Source organism: Pristiophorus japonicus, chromosome 13 (genome assembly GCF_044704955.1).
Source record: "Pristiophorus japonicus isolate sPriJap1 chromosome 13, sPriJap1.hap1, whole genome shotgun sequence".
In the NCBI taxonomy this organism is placed as follows: domain Eukaryota; kingdom Metazoa; phylum Chordata; class Chondrichthyes; family Pristiophoridae; genus Pristiophorus; species Pristiophorus japonicus.
Window position 1 is genome coordinate 78,974,224 of NC_091989.1, and position 19,192 is coordinate 78,993,415.

The window sequence follows — 19,192 nt, forward strand, 5'->3', positions numbered from 1 at the left end:
ATCTCTATAGCCACTTCTCTTAAGACCCTGGGATGTAAGACATCAGGTCCAGGGGACTTGTCCGTCTTTAGTCGCATTATTTTCACCAGTCCTACTTCATTAGTGATAGTGATTGTATTAAGTTCCTCTCCACCTATAGCCCCTTGATTATCCACTATTGGGATGTATTTAGTGTCTTCCACCGTGAAGACAGATGCAAAATATTTGTTCAACGTCGCTGCCATTTCCCTGTTCTCCATTATTAATTCCTCAGTCTTATTCTCCAGGGGACCAACATTTACTTTAGCATCTCCCTTTTTATGCACCTGTAGAAACATCTCACTATCTGTTTTTATATTTCGTGCCAGCTGTGAGGGGTTCATTTTCAAGTTGAGTAAGGCGAACTGCATCTGTGTAAACTCAAATACAGCGATGAAATGCTGTTCACTGGCCTCCATCCAGCATGATGTTTTAATGAATGAACAGAGCTATTACATCAGCTCGTTGTAATCATTAAAATGTGAACAGTGGGGCAACAAGTCACCGCAGTTTGTTTATATTAGGACCAACATCCTTCTTTACTATCTATTCTAGCTGTTGTTGCTAATAGTGTAGTGATGTAAAATTCCCTATTTTGTATTGCACATTCAGGGCTGGTCTTTTCGCCTGCTGGTAGGGTTGCAGTGGAATGGGAACTGTGCCTGCCACTGACCCTGCTGCAATCCGACTCATCTTTGGTCGCCGCTCTCTTGGCATGCACCTGGGCTCCCTATGGGATCCTCATCATGACTGAAGCGGTGGTCAGGGATTTAAAGGGGAAGGGGGTGAAAATCCTGAAGAGAAATAGAGGATTTTTTTTCGGCTTTAAATGCTTGCGGTTGGAGTCTATATATGGAGGGTGAGAGGCCCACTACTGGGCTCTCTCCCAACATCTCGTAACTGGGCACTTTTTGCCTCTACCCCAGACACTGCTGCCACCTTTCTCCTGATGGGTCCTGGGGTCAGTGGAGACCGTGGTGGTAAGCTGGGAAATCTGGTGGTTTACAGGGCTATATCTCCCTGTTGGCATTTACACACAGCGGGCAGGAAAACGCATCTGGCCAGGGCAGGGGAAAAAGCAATTAAAGTTAGAGCAGGAACGTGAAGGCCAGCTCACCACCCAATTTTTCCCTATTTCTCTGTTATTTTGCTCGATTTTGAGTGGGCTATGGAGAAAAATCCAGCCCATAGTGCTTGGTCTGTGCCAAAGAGTACGCTGCTGCACCGATGTGACACAGTTTTTGGAGTTCAGTCTGTGCTAAAAAGGGTGCTGCACCAGTGCCAAAATGTAGTATAAAAACAATATCACTGGTGTAATACAAGAATCAAATCAGTGATAGAAACATAGAAAATAGGTGCAGGAGTAGGCCATTCGGCCTTCGAGCCTGCACCACCATTCAATATGATCATGGCTGATCATGCATCTTTAGTACCCCATTCCTGCTTTCTCTCCATTCCCTTTGATCACTTTAGCCGAAAGGGCCACATTTAACTCCCTTTTGAATATATCGAACGAACTGGCCTCAACAACTTTCTGTGGTAGAGAATTTCACAGGTTCACAATTCTCTGAGTGCTCAGTCCTAAATTGCTTACCCCTTATCCTTGGACTGTGACCCCTGGTTCTGGACTTCCCCAACATCAGGAACATTCTTCCTGCATCTAACCTGTCCAATCCTGTCAGAATTTTATATGTTTCTATGAGATCCCCTCTCATTCTTCTAAATTCCAGTGAAAATACGCCTAGTCGATCCAGTCTTTCTTCATATGTCAGTCCTGCCATCCTGGGAATCAGTCTGGTGAACCTTCGCTGCACTCCCTCAATAGCAAGAATGTCCTTCCTCAGATTAGGAGACCAAAACTGTACACAATATTCAAGGTGTGGCCTCACCAAGGCCCTGTACAACTGCAGTAAGACCTCCCTGCTCCTATACTCAAATCCCCTAGCTATGAAGGCCAACATATCATTTGCCTTCTTCACCGCCTGCTGTACCTGCATGCCAACTTTCAATGATTGATGTACCATGACACCCAGGTCTCGTTGCACCTCCCCTTTTTCTAATCTGTCACCATTCAGATAATATTCCACCTTCCTGTTTTTACCACCGAAGTGGATAACCTCACATTTATCTACATTATACTGTATCTGCCATGCATTTGCCCACTCACCTAACCTGTCCAAGTCACCCTTTAGCATCTCCTCACAGCTCACACTTGCCACCCAGCTTAGTGTCATCTGCAAACTTGGAGATATAACATTCAATTCCTTCGTCTAAATCATTAATGTATATTGTAAATAGCTGGGGTCCCAGCACTGAATCTTGCGGTACCCCACTAGTTACTGCCTGCCATTCTGAAAAGGACCTGTTTTTCCTACTCTTTGCTTCCTGTCTGCCAACCAGTTCTCTATCCATGTCAACACATTACCCCCAATACCATGTGCTTTACTTTTGAATACTAATCTCTTGTGTGGGATCTTGTTAAAAGCCTTTTGAAAGTCCAGATACACCACATCCACCGGTTCTCCCTTGTCCACTCTACTAGTTACATCCTCAAAAAATTCTAGAAGATTTGTCAAGCATGATTTCCCTTTCATAAATCCATGCTGACTTGGATCGATCCTGTCACTGCTTTCCAAATGCTTTGCTATTACATCTTTAATAATTGATTTCAACATTTTCCCCACCACCGATGTCCGGCCAACCGGTCTATAATTCCCTGTTTTCTCTGTCCCTCCTTTTTTAAAAAAGTGGTGTTGCATTAGCTACCCTCCAATCTATAGGAAGCTATAGGTTTGGGTGTTATACTGCTAAGTTATATAGGGATAGACAAAATAAGGCTGAAGACTGGCTCAAGGAGAAGTAAACAGTCAATAACAAGAGTCTCTGATGTTTGTGAACTATGTCTCTGATTGGATAGTTCACAGGTTGTGGGATGTCGTCCTCTATAAAGTGAGTTTCGGCACTCTTAACCTTGTTTCTAATGGGTGTAGGGCCACCCACAAAACTGTCCTAAAATTAATGCTAATTTACACTGAATTAATAATATCCTGCAGAAAAGCCACAAAGATTGCTGGAGTGAGAAATGAAATATCACGATGGTGCAATAAGGGGTACTGAGGCAAAAGCAGAGTAAGAATAGCATGGTTCTGTCGATGTCTGTGGTGCACTTGACCCAGGAATGCTTTATGCACTGGGTACCTGAAATATGAAAGTGTTTACTCATAGCCTTGACAGTTTACTAAAAATTAACTTTTTAACTCCACACAAATTAAAAACAAAACAATTTATTTTGCTGCTATTATTCTCATTTCCTCACTGATGTTTTCCATTCCTTTCCTACAGTTACCCTGGCCACACAATGCCACAGAAAATCTATTGGTAGAAATGTTTAATGGCAGTGCAGCCCAGTTCCTTGCTGTTACAGAGGCTTTATCAGGTGGTAATAGACGTGTCCTGCAGGCTAAGCCTCCCTTTCCTGCTGAACAAGAAGTAATAGATGTGACAATTGAACTTCTCCTCGCAGGTCTGCTAATCCTCTCAGGTGTGATATTCAGTTTTGACATCAACTTTGCACTACATTGCCTTTTCTTTACATTGTAATAACTGTTCTACCGTTCAGGTTTATCTGCACTTGTGATTATTTTTATGAAGGACAGAATTGTAGAGGGGAAGTTTTTCCCTTTATAACATGGTGAAGCACCGAGAGAAAGCGGGTGCTCATTTTATTCTCCATGGTCATTTGCATAGCCCAGGGTAACTCTTAAGTGCAGGTTTTTTTGCCTTTTTTAGGAGAGCAGCTAGAAGTCTTTGAGTGTTTCTGATCGTCTGGCGGACAGTTGGGTGTGGCCACCATTTTTACCCACTTACCTGTGTGATCTTCAGCTTATCCTTGCATCTCTGTAGACCTTCTGGCCTGTGATGGTCTAGGTACAGACCCTTGGACCATGCTTTTTCAGGTATCTTTCCCCCGGGGCCCCAAATGTGTCCAGGAAACGAGGAGGATCGGAATGCTACCACCTGCCTCATCAAAATATATACGTGTAATGTCTGTAGCTCCACACTGGATGCCTGTGTTACTGTAGCTAGTGCTGTTAATAAAGAGCAGGCCACCTGACCAGCAGGTCAGTGGTCACCGGAAGCTGCAGGCTATGTGATGTGTGTGTTCGCTAAGATATAACATTGGCAACGGAAATGGGATGTAATCGGATAATACAAAGCTGAAATTTTTGATGATGATGATGATGATGACCGCCGCCGCCACCACTGACTTTCGATTTAGCTTGTCAGACAGCTAGGTCGATGAGCATGGCCGACCAATATTCCCAAGAATTTCATACTAATTTCAGTCGTCAGACAGATGTTGCAGATAACCATGGAAATCGACACTGGTGCATCGGTGAGTGTAGTACCGGAGTCGCTATACTGCGACAAATTGCGGGATTTCCCATTGGAGAAAGCCAAGGTAGAGCTGCGAGGCAACTCGGGAGAGAACATTCCGGTGGTAGGTCGTATCACCGTGCCGGTGAAATACAAGGATCAATTTCAGAGCTTGCCTCTAATAGTAGTGGCAGGAGACAAGCCTGCCTTACTTGGAAGAAACTGGTTGGGATCACCTGAAGCTGGATTGGAGTGAGATTTTTCGTGTTGAAACGAGATTTGCGTCAAAGGATGATGTCATCAAGAATTATCCGAAGGTGTTCTGCGAAACGGGCAGTCCGAGCCAAAGCTTCAAGGCGAATGTCGCTAGATCGGTTTACTGCAAGCCATGTTCTGTACCATATGCACTCAAGGAGAAAGTTGAGCAAGAAGACTAGAGACTGAGAACATTATTTGTAAGATAGGTCGATGTAATTGGGCTACATCCATTGGTGTTGTACCTAAGTCCAATGGTAAGGTAAGATTGTGTGGCGATTATAAAGTAATCGTAAATCAGGTTGTCGAGGGTAATGTTCCCAATACATTGCCAAACATAGAAGATTTGTTCACAACAGTGACGGGGGTGGGGGTGGGGGTGGGGGTGGGGTCAGATTTTCTCAAAGTTGGATGTGGCGAATGCCTACTTATAGCTTGAACTAGATGAGGAGTCCAAGTCATGCTTCACAATAAATACTCATCTAGGCCTATATCAATTTAATTGGCTACCGTTTGGAGTGTCTTCTGCCTCTGCCATATTCCAAGAGGTAATGAACCAGATTTTGCAAGGTATTGAAGGGTTAGTATGTTATTTAGATGACATACTAATTTCAGCATCAAATAGGCAAATTCATAATAACATATTGAATGAAGTCCTCGAATGGCTAGAGAAGCACAGTGTACGAGTGGCTGCTTGCAAGTGAGTTATTTCAAAACTCAGTGGAGTACTTAGGGTATAGAGTAGACAAAGATGGTTTACATCCAACCAAGGAAAAACTGGATGCAATCAGAAATGCACCCACTCCCAAGAATATCACTGAACTTCGATCATTTTTGGGTCTTTTGAACTATTATGGGAAGTTCCTACCAAATTTGGCTACAGTATTACATCCACTGAATGACCTATTGAAAAAACAGGTCCATTGGAAGTGGTCAAAAGAATGCAATACAGCATTCAAGGAGTCTAAAAGCAACTTGGCAGATATATCTCAGGAGATCAAGCTAGCATGTGATGCCTCTCCATATGGACTTGGGGCAGTGATCTCGCATGTATTATGTAGTGGGGAGGAGAGACCAATTGCTTTTGCCTCACGCGCACTTGGTGCCAGTGAGCGTAATTATGTGCAAATCGAAAGGAAAGCTTTGGCATTAATTTTTGGGGTCAAGACATTCCACAAATACTTGAATGGTCGTAAGCTGACTTTCGTTACGGACTATAAGCCCCTGACAGCACTCCTCCATCCAAAGTCCCCAGTTCCAACATTAGCTGCAGTCTGAATGCAGAGATGGGCTTTGATTTTGTCAGCATATACATGTGATATTGAATACAGATGATCAGCTGATCACAGTAATGCTGATGCTATGTCTAGATTGCCTTCCCCATCACAAGTTACATCCAGTATGGAAGAGATGTTCTATTTTTCATACATTGATGAACTGTCAGTCACAGCTGAAGAGATTGGGAGGGCAACCAAACGTGACCCAGTTATGTCAAAGGTGTATGATTACATTGCAAATGGATGGCCAAACCAGGTAACAGACAAAGATATTCATACATTCTTCATTTGTAGGAATGAATTAACAGTTGATAAAGATTGTATCATGTGGGGTGCAAGAGTGGTTATAACAAACAAATTGAGGTCCAAATTATTTTGAGATCTCCATGACTAGCACCTGGGGATGTGCTTGACCAAGAGTTTTGCACGCAATTACTTATGGTGGCCAGGTCTTAATAAAGATATAGAGTACATCATCAGTCAGTGTACAACATGTCAATCGGTAAGCAACCAACCATTATCAGTACCATTACAGCCATGGAAATGGTCTCCCAGGGTGTGGCAAAGGCTACATATCGATTTTGCTGAGCTAGAAGGGCAACAATTGTTCATTGTGATCGATAGCCATTCAAAGTGGGTCAAGGTGTTTCCAATGTGGAAAATAACAAGTAAAAATTAGACATTTTGCGAAGATTATTTTCTTCATTTGGCCTCCCAGAAGAAATTGTTTCGGATAATGAACCACAATTTTGTTCAGAAGAATTTGCACAATTCACGAGCAAAAATGGTGTGAAACATACCAAGGTCCCTCCGTACCACCCTGCTTCGAATGAGTGCACTGTACAAATTGTAAAACATGCCCTCATCAAACAAATGTTGGATCCAAATCCAAAGAACCGACAGTTGTCATTGGACCACAAATTGGCTAATTTTCTAATAACCTATTGTAATACTCATCACACAACTACTGGTAGAACACCAGCAGAGTTGTTTCTCAAACGACAGCCATGAACTAGATTCTTGTTGTTAAAACCAAACTTGGCACAGTCCGCAGAAGTGACACAATTAAGACAGAAAGAGAATCATGATAGAGGTAGAGTAAAAGAGAGAAGTGTGAAATTAAATCAGAATGTGAGAGTGAAGAACCATCACCATAAATGGGTAAAGTCGTTATCAGGAAGGTATGTGGTCCTCACACATACATGGATGTTTGATAATGGACAGGTTAGGTTTGTTCACATTGATCATATTTTGCCCACAGACATCGAAGTAGTTGAAGGTGGGAGTGATTCCATTAGTTCTGACTCATCGGATAGGTTTGATACACCAGTAGCATATCCTACATCCAATGTACTACAAACATATCCAAGAAAAAGTCAGAATTTAAGTCCGAGTCAGGAAAATAAACAGTCTGAAGTTGTCGACAGTTCAAATGTAAAGCAAAGGCATCCCTTGGAGGAAAACTTCCCTCAGGATCAGCCTCGAATGAGTTTAAATTCAACACCATTTTGGAAGGTTCTGTTCGAGAGCGAAGGTATCCTCTTTGAAACAGAAAACAAGTGGTTGAGCTTGATTTGTAAATATGGCAAAATAAGTCCATATCCTTTATGTGTAACCATGCAAGTTATGTATGATGATTGTTTGTTACAATAACTCTTCATTAAGGAGGGAGAAGTGTATTGTCTGTAGCTCCACACTGTGGATGCCTGTGTTACTGCAGCTAGTGCTGTTAATAAAGAGCAGGTCACATGACCAGCAGGTCAGGGGTCACTGGAACCTGCAGCCATTTTACAGGCTGTGAGATGTGTGTGCTCTTTAACATATGACGGTGCAGGCCCAGCGTACTTACTTCAGCTGTAGCCCTATTTAGGTTTGTGGGAACGCCAAAGGAAATCCTGCAGAAGCACAGGCGGGGTTCACTGACATAGCAGGTCTGTTTTTTTCCTCTAACCTGTATCAGGGAATGGCAATGCCCAGGCGCAAGGCAGAGGAGAAATATCCCTCATTTTTTGGACTTGTTTCGTGCAAATGACCTGGAGGTTAAGAACAAATTCTGATAAGGATGTGATTTTCAAATATGAAGTGGGATTTCAGGGAACAGACTCATCTCCTCCTGAAATTTTCTCCCCCTTTTTAAGTTTATTACATTGGCCTGTTTCTGTGAAGTATATCCTTTCAGCCAAGCCAGTCCATGCGGCATTTAAGCTCCACTCGAGCCTCCTCTCGTTTTTCCTCATCAAAATCTATCAGTATAACCCTCTATTCCCTTCTTCCTCTTATACTTGTCTAGCCTCCCCTTACATACAACTATACTATTTGCTTTAATCACTCCCTGTGGTAGCAAGTTTCACATTTTCACCACTCTTCGAGTAAAGAAGTTTATTCTAAATTCCCGATTGGATTTCTTGCTGACTAGCTTATATTGATAGCCTCTAGTTTTGCTCCTCCCCATAAGTGGAAGCATTCTCTCTGTATTCACTCTGTCAAAACCTTAATTTTAAAGGCCTCTGTTAGACTTTTTTCAACAGAAAAGAGACCTAGCCTGTCATTCTTTCCTGATATACCCTCACATTTCTGGTATCATCCTTGTAAATAATAGAAATTTACAGCACGGAAGGAGGCCATTTTGACCCATCGTGTCCGCACCGGCTGACCAAGATCTATCCAGCTGATCCCACTTTCCAGCTCTTGGTCCGTAGCCCTGTAGGTTACGACACTTTAAGTGCACATCCAAGTATCTTTTAAATGTGGTAAGGGTTTCTGCCTCTACCACACTTTCAGGCAGTGAGTTCCAGACCCCCATCACCCTCTGGGTGAACAAATTTCCCTTCAAATCCCCTCTATAAACCTCTACCAATTATTTTAAATCTCTGCCCCCTGGTTGTTGACCCCTCTGCCAAGAGTAAAAAGGTCCTTCCTATCCACTCTATCCTGGCTCCTCATAATTTTATACACCTCAATCAGGTCTCTCCTTAGCCTCCTCTGTTCTGAGGAAAACAGACCCAGAATCTCCAATCTTTCATCATAGCTAAAATTCTCCAGTCCAGGCAACGTTCTTGTAAATCTCCTCTGCACCCTTTCCAGTGCAATCACATCTTTCCTGTAATGTGGTGACCAGAACTGCACGCAGTATTCCAACTGTGGCCTAACCAGTTTAAGTATTACCTCCTTGCTCTTCTTGCTCTTGTATTCGATGCCTTGACTAATAAAGGCAAGTATTCCATAAGCCTTCTTAACCACCTTATCTCCCTGGCCTAATGCCTTCAAGGATCTGTGGACTTGCACTCCAAGGTCCCTTTGTTCCTCTACACTTTTCAGTGTCGCACCATTTAATGTGTATTCCCTTGCCTTGTTCGACCTTCCCAAATGCATCACCTCACACTTATCTGAATTAAATTCCATTTGTCAATGTTCTGCCCACCTGACCAGTACATTGATATCTTCCTGCAGTCCGCAGCTTTCTTCTTCATTATCAACCACACAGCCTATTTTAGTGTCATCTGCAAACTTCTTAATCATACCTCCAACATTTAAGTCCAAGTCATTGATATATACCACAAAAAGCAAGGGACCTAGCACTGAGCCCTGCAGAACCCCACTGGATACAGCCTTCCAGTCGCAAAAACATCCATCAACCATTACCCTTTGCTTCCTGCCTCTGAGCCAATTTTGGATCCAACTTGCCACTTTGCCCTGGATCCCATGGGCTTTTACTTTCATGACCAGTCTGCCATGTGGGACCTTATCAAAAGCTTTGCTAAAATCCATATAGACTACATCGAACCTCCTGGTTATCTGCTCAAAACATTCAGTCAAGTTAGTCAGACACGACCTTCCGTTAAATCCATGCTGACTGTCCTTGATTAATCCATGTCTTTCCAAGTGAAGATTTATCTTGTCCCTCAGGATTTCTTTCAATGATTTTCCCACCACCGAGTTTAGGCTGACTGGCCTGTAATTACTTGGTCAATCCCTTTCTCCCTTTCTATGCACTCTCTCCAGTGCCTCTATATCTTTTTTATAATATGGCAACCAGAATTTTAAGCAGTACAAGTGTGGTCTAACTAAGGTTCGATACAGGTTTAGTGTAACTTTCCTACTTTTCAATTCAATACCTCGAGAAATAAACCCGAGTGCTTGGTTTGCTTTTTTATGGCATTGCTAACCTATGTCGCCACTTTGTGATGTGTATTTGTACTCCGAGATCTCTTTGTTCCTCTACCCCACCTAGACTCGCACCCTTCAAGTAATAAGTGACCTCCCTATTCTTCCTACCAAAATGTAATACCTCACATTTATGTGTTGAATTTCATTTTCCAATTATATACCCATCCTGTAAGTTTATTAATGTCTTCCTGTAATTTGTTGCAGTCCTCCTCAGTATTGACTATCCCCCCAAATTTGGTGTCATCTGCAAATTTAGAAATGGTGTTTTTGATTCTTGTGTCTAAATCGTTAAGATAAATTGTGAACAACAGTGGTCCCAGCATTGATCCTTGTGGAATACCACTGCCCACCTTCTGCCACTGTGAATAGCTACCCTTCACTCCTACTTTCTGTCTTGAAGCTAGCTAGGTATCTATTCTGCTACTTGTCCCCTGACTCCGCATTCTGTGATCTTGTTCATCAGTCTATTATGAGTACCTTATCGAAGGCCTTTTGAAAATCTAGATAAATACATTACCATTGTCTACTCTCTCTCTTACCTCTTCAAAAAATTCAATGAGGTTGGTCAAGCAAGACTTTCTCTTTTGAAATCCATGCTGACTATTCATTACTATATTTTTGGTTTCTAGAAGTTTTACTATTTTCTCCTTTAGTTGGGATGCCATAATTTTTCCTTGCACCGATGTTAAGCTGACTAGTCTATAATTCCCTGGACATGTTCTATCCCCTTTCTTAAATATAGGCATAGGTTGAACCTCCCTTATCCAGAACCATTCCCGGCCACCGGGTGGCGCATGCGCAGAACTCTGACATGAACAAATTGAAGTCCTTCCTCGCTGCCGACTCCCGCAATTGCTGGCCTGACCCCACGATCCACCGCACCCCCCCCCCCCCCCCCACCCACTCATGATATCTCTGCCGCACTCCCAGCCCCAAGCCAGCCAACCCCGATATCCCCTTGCTGAGTACCTGTACCATCCAATTTAACATGACCACACTTCTTCCAGAAAAATCGCTTATCCAGAACAGGCCAGGTCCCGAGGGTTCCGGATAAGGGAGATTCAATCTGTATTATGTTAGTTATTTGCCAGTCCTCTGGCACTACACCCTTTTCTAACAAATTATTAAATATGTGTAGAAATGCCTCTGCTATCTCTTCCTTAGATTCTTTTAAAATGCATGGATGCAATCCATTCGGACAAGGCATTTTATCCTCTGAGTTTGATTAATTTATTTTATACATCCCCTCTTTTAATTTTAAATGTACTCACCGCATTATTTACCATCTGCTCTATTTCCCTGGTATACTGAAGCAAAATAATGATTTAATATTTCTGCCATTTCTCTATCTGTGGTATTATTCTGTCTATCCCTTAATGGCCCTATTCCCAACCCAGCTTCCCTTTTTTTATTGATGTGCCTGTAAAATACTTCACTATCTAGTTTTATGTTCCTTGATAATATAATTTCATAGTTCCTCTTTGCCATCCTAATTGTTTTTTTGAAGTCTCTCTTATTCTCCCTTATCATGCACTCCCCTGCTATTTATGTACTCAATGTATGCCTCTTTCCTTACGCGCAATTGTTCCCTTCTGGCTTTATTCATCATTAGTGTTTAATTTGTTCTTTCCTTTTAGTGGAATATATTGTTGCTGTACTCTGTTGAACATCATTTTAAATGTTTCCCATTGCTGTTCTACATCATTGTTTGCCAATATTGTTACCCAGTTTATTCTCCTAAGTTCTATTCTCAGCCTCTCAAAATCAGCTTTTCTCCAATCTATTACCCTGGTTTTTGTCACACTTGGATCCTTCTCAATTATCATCTTAAAGCTTATTATATTATGGTCACTATTGCCTAGATGTTCCTTTACTTTTACTTCTCTTATTTGCTCTGGATCATTTCCTGTTTGTGTATATTTAAGCTGGTTACATTTCTTGTAGATCCCTCCCGCCGCCCCCATCTTACTAGTTTAATGTCTTTGCCACTTCCCTATTTACTGTTTCCGCTGGTCCTATCCCGGTTCAGGTGGAGCCCGTCCCATCGGTACAGCTGCTTCTTGACCCAGAACTGGTGCAGTGTCCCATGAAAAAGAACCCATATTTCCCACACCAGCTATGTGTTAATTCTCCTGATCTATCTGCTTTTGTATCAATTTACACGTGGCTCTGGCAAAAGTCCAGAGATTATTACCCTCGAGGTCCTGCTTTTTAATTTAGGACCTAACTCCCGAAATTCTTTCAGCAGGACCTCCTTGTTTCTACCTATGTTGTTTGTTCCAACATGGACCAGGATGATTGGATTTACCCTCTTCCTTTCCAAGTTCCTCTCCAGCTGCCGTGAGATATCCCTTATCTGTTATCGAGTCGGCAACACGCCCTTCGGGATTCTCATTCTTGGCTGCAGAGGATGCTATCTATCCTCCTACTTATAGGGTCCCCAATCACTACCACATTTCTATTCACGTCTCCCCCTCCACCCCCCCCACCGGCCTCCGGACAGCCTTCTGAGCCATGGTGCCTTTGTCTGCATTGTGGCTGTCCTCCCTGCAGTTTTTCTCGTCCTCACAGGTAGCGAGTACATCGTACCTGTTGGACAGGACCAGTGTCTGCAGGGCTTCCTTCTTAACCGCTCCTAAGTCCCCACTACCTGTCTCCCTAGCAATTGTTATTGAGCAATGAGGGTAAAATAGAAAATACTGGATTTGAATAAGAAGGCAAACATTGAGTTACAAGCTTAGAATTACATAGAACTTTAACAGCGCAGAAACAGGCCATTTGGGCCAGCAGGTCTATCCTGGTGTAATGCTCCATATGAGCCTTCTCTCCTTTCACTTCAAACCCTATGAACATATATATTCCTTTCCCCCTTGTATACTTATCTAGCTTCTACTTAAATGCATCTATGCTATTCAGCTCAACTACTCCATGTGGTTGTGAGTTCCACATTTTAACCACTGTCTAAGTAAAGAAGTTTCTCCTAAATTCCTTATTGGATTTATTAGTGGCTATCTTTTATTTATGGACCTTCGTTTTAGTCTGCCACAAATGGAACCATCGGCCAGAATTTTCAGATGCAAGTTGGCAATTTACATATTATACTTAGGCCTGAAGTCTCTCTTTTAACCGGCTTTGCAGGTTTTACTACAGGCGGCTGGGTATCCCAGGGCTCAGGATTCCCGGTGGCTGCAATGAAGCGGCCTGTGGGCCGGGAGGAGCAGGAGTGCATTCTCATGGCCCCCTAAGCTCCCCCACCAGCAGCCTGCATACTCCAGGGTCAGAGACCCCCCTGGGGATCGCAGCACTCCCACCCTGGAACCGGGATCGGACCTCCCCATCCGCCGCTGCCCCCCCCCCCCCCCCCCCCATCTCTATCGGGCCTGAAACACCCCCCTTCCTCCCCAGGGATCGTACTCCCCCTCTGGGGGATTGGACCACTCTGGGCTTGGACCCCCTGCCCCTACTTTCCTGGGCCCAGCACTGTTGCTGAGGCCACCTTCTTCGAGTTCCTTGCAGAACTGGAAGCCAGCCTGTCCATCAGGTTGACATCCGGGCAGGGAACGCGACTATGACATCACATGCATACTGTGGAGTTAAACCTCCACAGCGTGCCAGGAAATCCCACCTTCCGGGTTTGCCGTCGTCTCCCAAGTATCCCTGCACCGTGCAGGTGGAACCCGGGAAAATCCAGCACTTCCTTACGCCTACCCTATCATAAGCACCCTTCATAATTTTAAAACTTCAATCAGGCTAGCCATCAGCCTCCCCTTTCCAGAGAAAGGAGCCCAGCTTGTTCAATCTTTTCTGATGGTCATTCCCTCTCAGTTCTGGTGCCATCCTTGTAAATCTATTTTGCACTTTCTCCAGTGCTTCGATATCCTTTTTATCATATGGAGACCAGAACTGTGCAGAGTACTCCAAGTGTGATCCAACCAAGGTTCTATGTAAGTTTAGCATAACTTCCCTGTATTTAAATTCTAACAATGTAGGAGTCTTTTGGCATTGTGTTTTAGGAAGTACTCTTTGCAGAAATTAGTGAATGATCGAATATAGGTTACCATTGTAAAGATAGCAAATATACTGAAACATGCATTGTTTTCATAGGTGGTGCTGGTAATACTCAGCTGAGTTCAACTGCCTGTACAGACCCGATCGGTGGGCTGAACATATCAAGTTCCCTTATAGAGCTTGCAGCCACTGGTAAGAGCTCTTGTTCTGAATTTGTTATCCATCTCTGTACAACAAAGAATTTGGGGCGAGAGAGATGACAGGAGAACTCAGAATATTCACAGGTTTTTAAGTGCGAAGCTTAGATTTGCTGATTAAATAGCTGGGATGCATGCTATCTTTTTGCTGATTTCCAAATTATTTGTGGTAACTTACTGTGCTGATATATTCATAAAACACTCTTTCTTTTTATTTTTGTCTGTTTTTCCACACCCCAGAGCACGGTGTTGACTATGGGGGCGATTTTAACTAGCGGAATGTGGGCAGTTAAAATTGTCCGGGTAACTTGCTTGGTAGCTGACTTGCAGTGATTTTCATGTGACGGCAAGGATAGACACCCAGTGCCAGCGGGATCTTTTTTAACATTTGCATGGATGGCCCTGGGGTGCCATCGGGCTGACTGCAGTTTTCACGAGGAGGCTTGAGCAGGAAGTGGTAATGAGTTTTCTGCCAGGCTAACTCAGTCAGGAAGTGGATTAGGGTCAGCAGAGACCCCAAAAGGTAAGTTTAATTTTTTTTGAATTCCTTGTTGGGCCAGGAGGCCACTTCTCACAGTCTTCCTGCCTGGAATCTGTATCCATTAAAATCTTGGGATATCGTTCACTGAAATAGCAGACAGTGCTGATTTCTATTTTCTTCTGTAGGCTGCTCTATGGCTCTACTCCTCTTCCTATACTTTTCTGTCTTCAACTCTACCCTCCTTCCATCACTTGCTTGCCATTTCCTCTTCCCACTCAGTGATTTTTCAGGCTAACATTTTCTGAATATATCAGTCAATATTTTAATCTTATATTCATAGTGCAACCATGGGCCATAAACTTGTTTATTTTAAATGGATTGATGCCTCTGTCATGTATTGACCTGTCATTGTAACCCATGTATAAGCTGACCTAAGTTGTACACCTTGAGAACATTGACCACAGGGGACGAACTTGTGGGAGACACTCCTAACCTGGACTTTCCGGTGTAAAAGGGGAAGCTCCACCCACCGTCTCTCTCTTGAGGTCTTGGTAATAAAGGTAACTGGTCACAGAGTGATCTTCTCTCAAGTATGGGCCTCGTGTGCATTGATACTGTATAGTAAGGACATATTATTGGCGACGAGAAACTGGGATTTAAACCACGCGTGCGTGGCCACTAGCAGTACAGAAGAGAGATACAGTGTTGATGATTGGGACGACTTTATTGAGAGACGACAGCAAAGTTTTGTCACTAAGGAATGTTTGGGACAGGATTTGGCCGACAAATGCAGCGCTCATCTCCTGATGGTTTGTGGATCCAGAACGTACTCCCTGATGAAGGACCTTCTAGCACCAGAGAAGCTGGCGGACAAGACGTTCGAAGAGCTCAATATGTTGATCGGGGAACACCTTAAACTGGCGAGCAGCATGCACATGGCGAGACACTGGTTTTATATGCACCGGCGGCGAGAAGGGCAAAGCGTTTCAGACTTCGTGACAGATCTCCGACGACTGGCGAGCCTATGTAAGTTCCCCGATGCATGCAGAGCGGAGATGCTGCGAGACTTTTTTATTGAGGGCACTGGGCACGCTGGGGTTTTCAGGAAACTGATTGAGACCAAAGACTTGACCTTGGAAATGGCGGCTCTGATAGCCCAGACAATTATCTCAGGGGAAGAAGAGACCAGAATGATTTATGGCAACAGTCTTGGCTCAAATGCGGCAAACGACCAGGGAGTCAACATTGTTAACGTGGCACACAGCTCTCTAGGCAGACAAGGGCAATCGGACATGCCCCAGCATACAGTGGAACCCAAAGAGGGAACTCAGCAGAGACAATGGCTAGCTGAACAGCGATTCATGCCATCGCAATGGACAATGCGACCAGTAATGGGGCCATCAACACCTGTTAATGGTGTGCTTAAGGATAGTTACAGAGACGATCGACTGGTAATGGACCTTTTGTTTCCAACAATGGGGCCTCTAGCTCATGCTGGAGGTGTGGAGGCAAACGCCCAGCCAGAGCTTGCAGGTATCAGCAATATGCCTGCAGAAACTGCAACGTCAGCGGTCACTTGGCGCGTATGTGCAGGAAGCCTGCAGCCAGATTGATGTAAGAGGAGTACGGGTCCGATGTAAGCCCTACGAGGCCAAATGAACACTGGGGGAAATCGCTGGAAGCTGAAGTTCAGCGAGTTCATGTGGAGCACATATACAGTTCATATACCAGGACGCCACCAATAATGATGAAAGTGCTCCTCAATGGCATCCCAGTATTAATCAGCTCGACATGGGGGCCAGCCAGTCCCTGACGAGTATCAAACAGTTCGAAAGGTTGTGGGTGTCCAAGGCCAGGAGGCCAAAATTATTGCCGATTGAGGCACTGCTATGGACATATACAAAGGAGATCATTCCGGTGCTAGGCAGCGCCATGGTAGTCGTGACCCACAAAGATTCGGAGAACAGTTTGCCACTCTGGATTGTCCCAGGGGACCATCCCGCACTACTGGGGAGGAGTTGGCTTGCTGTCATGAACTTGAAATGGTACGATGTCAATGCAATTTCTTCTGTGGAGCGAGTATCTTGCTCACAGGTCTAATTTGACTCATTATTTCAACCCGGCATCGGCACTTTCATTGGGACCAAGGTAGTGATTCACATAAACCCGGACGCCAGGCCAGTACACCACAAGGCCAGAGCAGTGCCGTACGTGATGCGGGAAAAGATAGAATACGAATTGGACCACCTGCTGAGGGAAGGCATCATCTTGCCAGTCGAATTCAGTGACTGGGTGACCCGATCGTGCCGGTGCTCAAGGCGGATGTGTCGGTCATAATATGTGGCGATTACAAAGCCACCATCAATCGGGTGTCACTCCAAGACCAGTACCCGCTACCGAGAGCAGAGGACCTCTTTGCGACGCTATCCAGTGGCAAACTTTTTTCAAAATTGGATCTGACCTCCGCTTACATGACCCAGGAGCTGGCGAGCGAGTCGAAGAAGCTGACCACCATCACGACACAACAGTACAACAGATTGAGTACAACAGATGTCCGTTCGGGAATCGCTCGGCCGCTGTGATCTTTCAACGAAACATGGAAAGTCTCCTCGTCGATTCCAAGGACGGTGGTTTTTCAAGACGACATCCTCATCACGGGTCGCGATATTGAAGAACACCTCCACAACCTGGAGGAGGTGCTACGCAGACTGGACCCCGGGTAGGGCTGCGACTGAAAAAGGCGAAGTGCGTCTTCTTGGCTCCAGAGGTAGAATTGCTGGGGAGGAGGGTAGCAGCAGACGGGATCAGACTTGCTGCGTCCAAAACTGAAGCAATCCGGAAAGCACCCAGACCCTGTAACATGACGGAGCTGCGTTCGTTCCTGGGGCTCCTGAACTATTTTGGCAACTTTCTTCCCAAATTGAGCATGCTGTTAGAGCCGCTACACGTGCTCCTATGCAAAGGTCGCAATTGGGTCTGGGGGGACAGCCAGTAAAAGGCTTTTGATAGAGCACGCAATTTGTTATGCTCCAACAAACTGTTAACGTTATATGACCCGTGTAAGAAACTTGTTTTAACGTGTGATGTGTCATCCTATGGGGTCGGGTGTGTGTTGCAGCATGTGAATGCCAATAGTCAGTTACAGCCGGTAGCTTATGCCTCCAGAAGTCTGTCCCGGGCAGAAAGGGGCTACGGGACGGTAGAAAAGGAAGCGCTAGCATGTGTATATGCAGTTTAAAAAAAAAATGCACCAGTACCTGTTTGGCAGGAAATTTGAGCTGGAGACAGATCACAAACCCCTAACGTCCCTTTTGATCGACAACAAGGCCATGAATGCGAATGCACCGGCCCGCATACAGAGGTGGGCACTTACGTTAGCTGCCTATGACTACGCAATTCGGCACAGACCTGACACTGAAAACTGTGCCAATGCACTCAGCAGGCTACCACTAGCCACCACTGAGGGGGCAGATGGTCATGGCTGTTGAAGCTTTCGAAAGCGAAGGCTCACCTGTGACAGCCCGTCAGATTAAAGTCTGGACAAATAAAGACCCGTTACTATCTTTAGGTAAGAAATGTGTCCTGAATGGGGACTGGGCAGCCACGTGTGGGGCATGCCCTGAGGAGTTTAAACCGTTTCATAGGCGCAAGGATGATCTCTTGATTCAGGCTGATTGCCTACTGTGGGGAAACCAAGTAGTCATGCCCCAGAAGGGCGGAGAGGTGTTCATCAGAGAACTTCACAATGAGCACCCGGGCATTGTCATGATGAAGGCAGTTGCTAGGTCACACGTTTGGTGGCCAGGGGTAGACGCAGCCCTGGAACTTTGTGTTCGCAGGTGCAACACATGTGCTCAGCTGGGTAATGCACCCAGGGATGCCCTCCTTCGCCCCTGGTCCTGGCCCGCCAAGCCATGGTCACGCATCCATGTGGACTACACAGGTCCTTTCATGGGAGAAATGTTTTTGGTTGTAGTAGACGCCTACTCCAAATGGATTGAGTGTGCCATTTGAAATTCAAGCACATCCTCTGCCACGGTAGAAAGTCTACGGACAATGTTCACCGCCCATGGTCTACCGGACATCTTGGTCAGCGACAATGGCCCGTGCTTCACAAGCACTGAATTCCAGGACTTAATGGCAGGCAATGGAATCAACCATGTCAGAACGCCACCGTTCAAGCCGGCCTCAAACGGCCAGGCGGAACGATCAGTGCAGATAATCAAGCAGGGGATGCTCAGAATCCAAGGGAGTTCCCGACAAAGCCGCTTATCACGCCTCCTGTTGGCCAATAGATCCCGACCACACTCGCTCACAGGGGTTCCACCCGCAGAGCTGCTAATGAAAAGGATGCTCAAAACCAGGTTATCCCTTATACACCCTACTATGAAAGAAATTGTTGAGAGCAGGCG

At 44.8% G+C, this 19,192-nt stretch overlaps 1 protein-coding gene across 8 annotated transcripts in view; it reads left to right on the forward strand.

The window, feature by feature from the left end:
* Positions 1-19,192, forward strand: part of cfap54 (cilia and flagella associated protein 54) — a 724,932-nt gene that overhangs the window by 18,952 nt on the left and 686,788 nt on the right. For all 8 annotated transcript variants that reach the window (XM_070897703.1, XM_070897704.1, XM_070897705.1 and 5 more), the window contains 2 exons: positions 3,361-3,559; positions 14,199-14,294. In XM_070897703.1, coding sequence (XP_070753804.1) covers positions 3,361-3,559; positions 14,199-14,294 — 295 coding nt within the window. The remainder of the gene's footprint in view (positions 1-3,360; positions 3,560-14,198; positions 14,295-19,192) is intronic.